The sequence below is a fragment of the Sinohyriopsis cumingii genome, unplaced genomic scaffold (genome assembly GCF_028554795.1).
Source record: "Sinohyriopsis cumingii isolate HCF-2022 unplaced genomic scaffold, ASM2855479v2 utg002842l, whole genome shotgun sequence".
Taxonomy (NCBI): Eukaryota; Metazoa; Mollusca; class Bivalvia; order Unionida; family Unionidae; genus Sinohyriopsis; species Sinohyriopsis cumingii.
The window spans coordinates 150,340-160,494 of record NW_028316314.1 but is presented as its reverse complement, the minus strand read 5'-3'; the positions used below and the strand labels follow the sequence as shown (position 1 = coordinate 160,494).

At 33.5% G+C, this 10,155-nt stretch overlaps 1 protein-coding gene across 2 annotated transcripts in view; it reads right to left on the bottom strand.

Moving 5' to 3' along the window:
- Positions 1 to 3,643: 3,643 nt before the first annotated feature.
- Positions 3,644 to 10,155, bottom strand: part of LOC149770029 (GATOR2 complex protein WDR59-like) — a 28,082-nt gene continuing 21,570 nt past the window's right edge. For both annotated transcript variants that reach the window (XM_089949503.1, XM_089949502.1), the window contains one exon: positions 3,644 to 5,316. In XM_089949503.1, coding sequence (XP_089805629.1) covers positions 5,189 to 5,316 — 128 coding nt within the window. In that variant the 3' untranslated portion in view covers positions 3,644 to 5,188. The remainder of the gene's footprint in view (positions 5,317 to 10,155) is intronic.

Genomic DNA, 10,155 nt, shown 5'->3' with positions numbered 1-10,155 from the left:
ATATAAGAAATGTGTCATGTACAAAAATTTGCTGCAAGATGACAAAGTAACTAATTTAAAATGATCAACTTTGTGACAAAGATATGCCAAACAAGTATTCGATATTTTTTAATTTGGAAATTCTTTTTGTAAATGATTTCTACATTTTATAACATTATGTTTTATTTTACTGTGTTAATGACTATCCTTCAACATGGTTTCCCATCTGCAATGGTTGAAGACGGTGTGATTCTTTGTCTCTATATATATTCCAAATCTGTGCTGAGTTTCAGTCATTAATGAACAAGAGGTTCAAGTGGGGCAGACATTACTGACCTAGACTGCTGACATATATGTCGGGTTGTGAATGCAAATTTGCACACTTACTGAAACTGTAAAGCGGAAGGATAAACTTGGAAAGCATAGTTTCTAATGTTGATATGATTTGTCTTATTTCTTAGACTATATATATATATATATATATATATATATATATATATATATATATATATATAGGATTGCTTTGTTGACATACAGAGGAAAAGTAGGGTACACAACTATCATTGTACCCCGGATATTTCTCATTCTCATGTGATGCTTTTTGTCAAATTTAGTCAAATTCTACTGAGCAGTTGTTCAGAAGTTGGCCATGCTTGATAGTTCACTGGCATCACCTCAACAAATCTGAAAGATCTTCGTGTTTTCTGAAATTTAGCAAATTGTAATAAGTCATTTCAAGGGTTTTCTGTTTCTAGCAACTGTGGCCATATTTTACAGCATGATCTGAACAATCTCAAAGACCTTCATGCCAGGATGCTATCTGTCAAATCTGGTCAAATTCTGCAGATCAGTTCTGAACAAAAGGATGTTTAAATCTGTTTCTGTTTTTAGCAACGGTGACTACATTTTGATGGTGGATTGGCAGCATATTAACAAATGTGAAAGACTTTCATGCCAGGATGCTTCCCATCAAATTTGGTAAAATTCTGTTGAACATTTTTTAGCAAAATTTGTTTGAAGACTCTTCTATTTTTGATAATGGCAGCCATATTTTGAAGGTGGATCATCATCATTTGACCAAATCTGAGAAACCATTATGCCAGGAAGGTTATCATCAAATTTAATGAAATTCTGTTGAGCAATGGATATAAATATATTAATGTTTTACTGAATAGCAATGGAGATTTTAAATGTTTATAACAATTTCAATAGCTCCATAATATTGTAATTTTCAAGACTGTATGGTGTCATCAAGGCAATTGAAACATTTCAATGAAAGTGACTAGTACTCTCCTAATATGCGGAAAAGAAAGCAACTGTTCTTTAACAAAGTACCAAACATTATTACTAGTGAAATGTGTAAAGAGCTGTAAGCGCATGTACAAAGTCTTAATAGACAATAATTAATCTGTCCTTCTGTACTCCCTTAAAAGTCCAACTGCAAACTGCCCAGGATCCAGATTTTCTGTTGGCAGATCAGGGTCAATGCAATTTATTAAGAGTTATCAGTAGAATAAGCAACACAGACCCTGACCTACCAGTGCATAGTACAATGGCAAATCTGGCTCTATGTTGCTTCCAGTAGAACTTGACTTATAAGCAGGTAAAGATGGTACTGCAAAAAAGAAATGGAGAAATTTACTTAACTTAGATGAAAATGACTGGGATAAAATGTATTCCCTTCCTTTTCTAGGAATCAAGTGTACAAAACTATGTTTCAATATGGATATATACTTTTTAATAGAACTTTGTATAATTGATCATTGGACTTAAAAATTAAAAGAAGCATACATTTCTAGGAATCAAATTAAAATGCTGATTCAGCTATTTCTTGATTGGGATATACAAATTTGTGGAAAAATATAAAGACATGGATAGAGAACAAGTACCATCATATTTTACACTGCAATCTCTTATATGAAACTGTCTTGTTAACAAAGATGACCATGATATATATAAAGAAAGGGAGAGTCAAACCTGTCAGTAATAGCAGCCATCCATTGGAAAAGGCAAAACAAAACTGGAATTTGTATACAGTTCACCATTCAAAACTGGATTTTTTGAACAAATTCCAATAAACTGAAAATTATTATTATTATTATAATTTTCTGTGTACTATCAACAAAATCATGAAAGATTCATAAAGCCGTTCTCTCCTAAATTTATGTTTACACAAAATTACTGTATTGCATTTATGCTTACACAAAATTAATGTATTACATTTATGTTTACACAAAATTACTGTATCCAGCTCACTCTAACCCATCCTATAAATCATCACTGATCATTGTTTGTTTACAGAGGACTGACTCTTTGGACAGCCAGCTTGTATAAATTAGGCTTAGAAACAGCTGCTCATACTTCAAAAACAATATCTGGATTAATCAGCTTGCCATGAACTGAAACTGCAGCCACCTTTAAAGAGACGTTTTAAATACTGAATGACCCTTGACCTAACGAAAAGAAATGTAACTCACACCACTTCTCAAAGATGAACTTTTTCATCAGAGATAGCTTTAATTCACAGGCAAATATATGAAGATACTGAAGCGTAAAAGGTGGCTTCCAATTTTGCTGTGATAACATGACAACAGGTGCTTTGATCCTCTATTCCAATGACAAAAATTGCCTCACTTTTGAATCTGACGTATTGACACCTATGAATTACACTGACAATGTGACTGGAGTACAGTGAGTACAAATGAGATAAGACATGTCTGCACATTGATTCACATGACAATGTGACTGGAGTACAGTGAGTACAAATGAGATAAGACATGTCTGCACATTGATTCACATGATATTCCTTGATCTAAAAAGTGCCTTCCTCATGAAGTAAATGTTTAGTTTGTACAAACTAAGCAGTCACTATAAACACATCACAGTGAATGCTTAAGGCAGGTAGAAGCCAGTTTTATTAGGAAACACCAGTTTACTGATCACAGAAAGCATGAGACCATTCAATTCATGAATCTGAATGGATACTGTGACCAGGTGACCATTATGTTAAGGTAACTGTTAGGACAGGTTAGACAGCATGTCAGACAAACAGACATATATTTGTAAATTCACAGATGAATATCTTAATATACAGATTTTTCAGAAGATTACAAAAAAAACCTACAAAACTAAAAAAAACAATACATATAACAGGTGCAAATTGGCTAGCTTAAAAAATGTTTTGTCATTCAATTAATTAATAAATATTTGTAAACATGATGATATAATAAATAATACAGCTCTCCCCCATTAAAATATGTCTTGTTATAATGCAATTACAATACTACTTTGGATCCAAGGACTAAAATCTTTACAAATGTTTAACAATATTCGTTGAAAGAAATCATGGTTAAACTTAGTCTTAAAATGTTCATTTCCTTTTCATAAGACTTTTGTGCCTGCTTTACCACAGTTTGGCATAGTATGCTATTTTCAATATATCGTGGTCCTGTATAGATTGCAGTTCTCAATATAATGCAGTTCTGTATATAATGCAGTCAACAGTCATGGACTCCAACTAGAACATCATAATGAAGAAGAGCTGTAACACAGAGTACATGTAGAGTATGAACAGGAAAAATAGGATATCCAACTCCGTTTCTAAAGCTATTTTTTTTCTTTCTGTCTCTTTCATCTACCACTCGCACATACTAATAAACTGATATCCCAATACAAATTGTCTTTGTTAACTTCTGTATTCGCTTTTGTATCTTTTCCTTCCATATGATGTTGATTATGTTACAAGTATTTCGTAAAGCTGCCTTGAGATGGCTCTCCATCCCACATTTGAAAGACAGTGGCAATTATATACTTGATACTTGTGGCCATGCAGATCTATCAATGTGAACCTAGGGCTGTTTTTTCTTCTTCTCTCTTGTGTCTCAGAAGCTTGATTTCTCCATTTTTAAAAAATCAAAATTGTTCATCTTCCTGCAGTATACAATCTGTGCTAATTTGTTAGTGTATGGATCCTTGCTGAAGTGGTCTAACAGCTTGACCTTTAAGACCTTATTTTTCAAAGATCTAAGTTCAAATAGTGGTGGTATTGAATTGTTGCCAAATTTAGATGGGAAGCCTGCTCTTGTATGGCATTCTCACATCTATTTAACAAGCCCTGCATACACATCATAAGTACCCTAGCTACACTGCTGTTTATTGTTATTACCTAAAGAGCCTGCTATAAACATGAAATAAAAATAAAAGATTGGAGAAATAAAAGATTCTGATTGCAATTAAAGAAAAGAGCTCAAAGAGAATGACTTTCTAATTGAGTTAAATTATTCTTTTCTTTCTAATTATATTAATTTTGTTGACTTTATTTGCTAATAGTGTGTGATATCATTATATCATACCTTTATTTTATTAAGAATTTATATTTTCAAAATTAATGGTTGCTTCTGAGGAATCAATCAAAGTTTCTGTGGAGAACCTTGCATGTACTGTACAATCTGACCAGTGTGATCCAGTCACTAAGAATATGCATAACTGTCCAATTATTCCACCTGAAAACTTTTGTCCTCATGTGACTCAAGTAACAGTATAAACATACAAATATTCCAACCAAATAAACAAACCCAGATATGCTGTTTCCCTCTGAGGCACTGATTATCAAGTTTCTATTTTATCATCATTCTGTCTCTAAGATCCACCTCTGACCCATTCCTAATCATGAGCCTCCAATCAGAATTTTTCTCTTTATTTGCTTGATAATTAAATTATATGCAAAAAGACCACATAACTGTAACTTGAATATCTGCTATTTTTAAAACATAAAAGTACTTGATAACACATTAAACGATAGGTTACTATCAGCATAAAGAGCCAGAAGCCACATTCCCTCCAACCACAATCCAGGACATGGCCTAATTCTTATGTATCAGCAACCTATATATATATATATATATATATATATATATATATATATATATATATATATATATATATATATATATATATATATATATATATATATATATATATATATATATAAGATCAAAGAAAAGAATATCTCCTACAATGGGAAGATTCTAATATCAGAGTTTCCTCCGATGGGCAAAGATCTGATATTCAACATAGTTCTGGAGACATAATTTTGACATGGAATAATCTTCCTTCCTCTGACACTAATTTTTTGCTTTCTTTCTGTAGGCACAAGTCTAATGTAGATCTGCATTTCTTCTTGTGGATCCTTTATACAATATGTGCCGCATCAAAAAGGGTCTCCATTAAGACAGAAGCATCCACATCCAGTGGGACATTTGTCTTCCAGCTGGAACCACTCCAGCATGTGTTCAGCATGTCCACCATGACTACACAGCAGGCAAAAATTAGAGGCTCCTGAAAAGTAAGAGACTCAAGATGACCTGAGATCACTCACCTATCTTACACTGACCCAAAATCCAAGAGAAATGGCAATTTACTGGGTGATATGAATTAGATAATAAAATTCCTGTCAGAGTACATTGTATTTTTAAAATAAATTTGCAATATGAGACCGTAGAGCTGGATTATATTTTACCAGAATATAAATATGTGCCTGGTACCTGACACATTTGGTCAAATGTGGTTGAGCACATTTACTTGAGAAAATAATACAGCTATTTGTGACAGATGGATTGAAAATGGCCTTGCCTACTATAATTTGCTTGGCAGGGTCTTGAGAAAATGCTACAGTTTTTTGTGACAGATGCATTGAAAAAAGCTTTGCCCACTAAAACAATAAATAGAGGATCTTCTTGTAGAAACCAAAGTCTGGAGAAGATGGGGCATTCAGGGGCTGCAACTCTTTCAAATGATGGCATGCATGGTTTCACTTATGTTTGCTGGTGAGTTAATAGTTCCATCAAATGATTTTGTTCAATATGACATGCTAATGAACTGTGACCAAGCAAATAAGTATTCCTTTATCAAATATAGCAAAAGAACATAGTGATGAAGCTGTGACTAACATTACAAGCCTACAATTAATCACCTTTTCAGTCATGATTGCCATTTTGACATAGGTATGGTTTTGGGACACAAGCTCTATGGCAACAGTTTTCTGTTATAAAGTTGTGCAAATGTCTCATTATTTAGTAATGGTGACCACATTTAAAGGCAGAAAAATACTGTTTACTGTTATAAATCTGGAAGGTTTTTAAGTTTGGACCATTTCTGTCAAAATTGGTCAAATTATGTTTAGGTTTTTTTTTAGAACTATTACAGTTTCTATTTTTAGGAACAGCAGATACATCTGATGGCATTCATTACAGGATACCTTCTGTCACATTCTGGTGTGGTTTTGATAAGTCATTTACAGAATTTTCTATTTTTATTGACAGTGGCTTTGATAGTGAATGAATATTATTTGTACAAATTTTAAAGTCATAAATACCATTATATTTTGTTACATTTGATCACATTCTACAGGTAGGTTTTGAGAAGTTCTTTCAAGTTTTTTTCTATTTTTAGTATTGGCAGCCATATTTGATGGTGAATCAGGATAATTTCTACAAAACCGAAAGAACTCTTTGTTAGGAAAATTATTGTTAAATTTGGTTACGACCTGTCAAGAGATTTTTCAAAAGAAGTCATTTGAATATTTTTCTAAGTTTAGTAATGTTAGCTATATTTAAGATCTCTGTTGAGTGACTGCAGATAAATAATTTAAAGGTTTTTCTAATGTTAGTAACTACAATTATATATGATGGCAAATCAGCATCTTTTGAACAAATCTGAATGTCTTCAATGGTACAGATCTGAAAGACCATTATGCTGGGATAGTATATATCAATTTGGCCAAATTTTATGTTGAGCGGTGTTTAAGACTCTTTTGCTAGCTTTTATATATTTAGTAATAGTGGCCATACTGGCGGAGGGATCAACATCCTCTGAACAAATATGAAAGGTCCTGATGTCAGTTCAAAATAGGCAATATATGGTGGCTAGTATAAATGGTGATGGAAAATCCCATGAAAAGCCAGTAAGAATCACCAATCTGTGGGAAGCTACTGGCAACCTTCTCACTTACCCACACTGGCCAAGATAGATACTTTAACCCAAATGGACAGATGTGAGATGGCAGTGATTGGTAATGGTAAAGGAGAGCACTTTAGACCACTGGCCACCCACGGCCCCTCTTTATTCATGTGCAAGACATCCACAAAATTTTGTCAAGGAATATACATGAGAAACAAAAGTAATTCTGCAAAGGCAATTTTTCTTTGTCCCATAATGACCCTTTTTTGACCTTTTGGCTCCACAAACTTTGGACAAGATATGTGATCTAGAACTAAACTTACTATGCCCAAAAATTGTCTTCTTTCAGTCACAGTGCCCTTTGATGTTTTGACGACATAATCATTATGCTTCTTTCTTCCTGATTTGTAAGTCATTCACAAACTTTGGTGAAGGTACATCTTCAATAACTAACTTTTGTGTGAAAGCACTTTTCTCCTTTCAGTCATAGTAACCTTCATTACCCCAAGTGCAAGCTATCCACAGGGTTTGGTCCAGGTCTGTGATGACGAACCATTGTTATTGTGCAGAAATGATTCTTTTTTCAGTTGTAGTTTACCTTTTGACCTCAAACATATAGACATAAATATACTTTTTCCTTATCCCGATTACAATCCATACACAAAGTTTGAGCTAGGTATGTGACACAGAACTAATGTTATTGTACAGAATGCATTTTTCTTTCATTCAGTGACCATGACCTTTGACCCCAAAATTGATAGGGTTCTTTCCAACTGCATGTCATCAACAAAGTTTGGTAGCTGTAGATGTTGGAGAACTGGAGTTATAGTGTGGAAGCCATTTGTCTGCTTTTAGTCACTATGACCTAGGCCTTTGACCTTTTTACTCTAAAACTGATAGCATTCTTCCTTACTTGGAGTAAGGAAGAATGCTGCACTTGGAGTGCAGCTACTCACAAAGTTTGGTAGCTGTTGATGCTGTCAAACTCTAGTTTTATTTGGAAACAAAACTGGTAACAGAGATGGATGGATGGACAACATATTATGACATATACAAATTTAACCAAAACCTTAGCACAAATTTTCTGAGACTGTAAACCATAACTTCTTCATAATGATAAATGAAAAGCATGATGAGAATGTATCAAAGGGTTTAGGAATGAGAAAAGTTTGACCAAAACCTTAATGCAAATTCTGTATGACTGGGACTTAGGTGAAATGGGCCAGTGTGCATGAAAGAGAATCAATTAACCAAGTTTCATAATAGTTCATGATAAGAATGATGAGAATCTAACAAGGAAATACAAGCAAATGAAAATTTTAACCTCACTATTGACACAACCGCTGCTGCCATTTTTGTCAGAAAAGTGACAGCTATGTCTCTAATCCAGGAGTATTTGAGATTCATCATCCATTTGTGGTTGAACATGTATTTTGCCATCAATAAAATGACAAAGTGAATGTTCATTATGCTTTATTCCCCATTTGCATAGTTTATCAACTCCCTTAGCTGTGTTAAAACCCTTGCCCTTTTGGCTCAGGCTTGAACAACCCCTCAGGATTCAGTGAACAATCGATACCAGAAAAAAAATCTGTGATGCCTAGAATGATAACTGCAACTTGCTGACAGTTTGAACTGAACTGATATGTACATTGTTATCATAGGATCACTGCCATTGCTGCCTTTGTTTCTTTTTAACATACCGTATTTGATGTTATTTTTCGTACATGAAAAAATAATTATTAATTTCAGTGTCTGAAAAATTAAATGTAAAATAAATAATTATCATTTAGTAGTACTGACCATGTACAAAAAATAAAGGGATTGTACCTGAACAGGTTCTATGAAACAATTGCTACTTGACAACCTAACGGTACAAACGTACAAAGTAAACGTACATATTCTGTCTCATTCTGCTCTCAGCTCAAGAATCTTAACACAATATAAAAAAAAGTACTCCAAAATTTTTGTTGTTATTAATGAACGAAAGAGAGATACAGAGAGGGGGGAGAGGATTATGTCTCATTGTGCAAGCTCGTCTGATTTTGGAGCATATGTAGCTGTTATGTTGTGTAATGTTGGCAAAACGATTAAGATGGTTTGAACATGTATTAGTTATGGGTATTATTTATTGGTAAGTTGTACACAACAATATAAGACCACACTGTCAAGAAATTAGGCGCAACTTGTATTTTTACATTAACAATAAACTCATTATCAAATTGCAACAACTTAAAATTACACACGTTTTAGTTAATGAGCATGAGCGTACGCGCGTATCTGTGTATGTGAGAAAGAAAGAGATGAAAGAAGGAGATGAAACAAAATTTTTCCAGTGTACAAGACTGTATTTATTCAGGGTGGTTTTTATTTTTAGCATTTGCAATGAGAAAAAATGATTGTTACCTGACGATTGTGATAATCTTCATGTATTACGACCCTACTATATTCCATTATCAATAAACACTGCTAAATCAACAATTCATTCGTTTTAATTACGATGTACATTGTCACAACAACCACATGGCTATGCAGTGTTATTTACACGGTAATTAAACATGCTCAGCCTTCGGGTTATTCCAGATGAAACCAGATCGAGTGCAAGAATTGACAGAAGAGGTCAAATCAGCGAGGCAGCCAGTAGGGAAATGAGGTTCTCTTTAGGGAAATGAAAAACTGTCACTGTGCTATTAAAGCCGTTGTTCACACAGCAGATGTTATAAGGACAAGTGATCATATGCATTACTTGTCATTTGAACTCGCCAATAAAGATAATAGTAGGGTATATCGTAGAATAGATTTGCAAAAAAATGTTAATTATATCCAAGTCAAAACAGAACAAGTACTTAGAAGATAGTATATGTATATATACAAATCGACTTAACGGAGTCCGTGACTTTCATATTTACGATAGAAAATGACTAGGTTTTCATATTTTATGTTTGTATGACTATAATGAAACAATAAGACTAGTTGACCAATGGTCTTTGGTCTTCACTTTAGTGTGTACTGAGATGTAATATTTGTTGGATAAGAAAACACCTAATGTCTTCCGAACTAATTTTAAAATGCACGTGGTGTTTTGTGAAGGTGACAGACTTAACAAGCAGAACTAATTAACGATAATATTTAAAGGTATGGTCTGTGAAGTCCTTTGTCCATTTGTTAATAAATACCAGTATATATTGTAATGACAATAAGAGAGCTTATAAACATGGG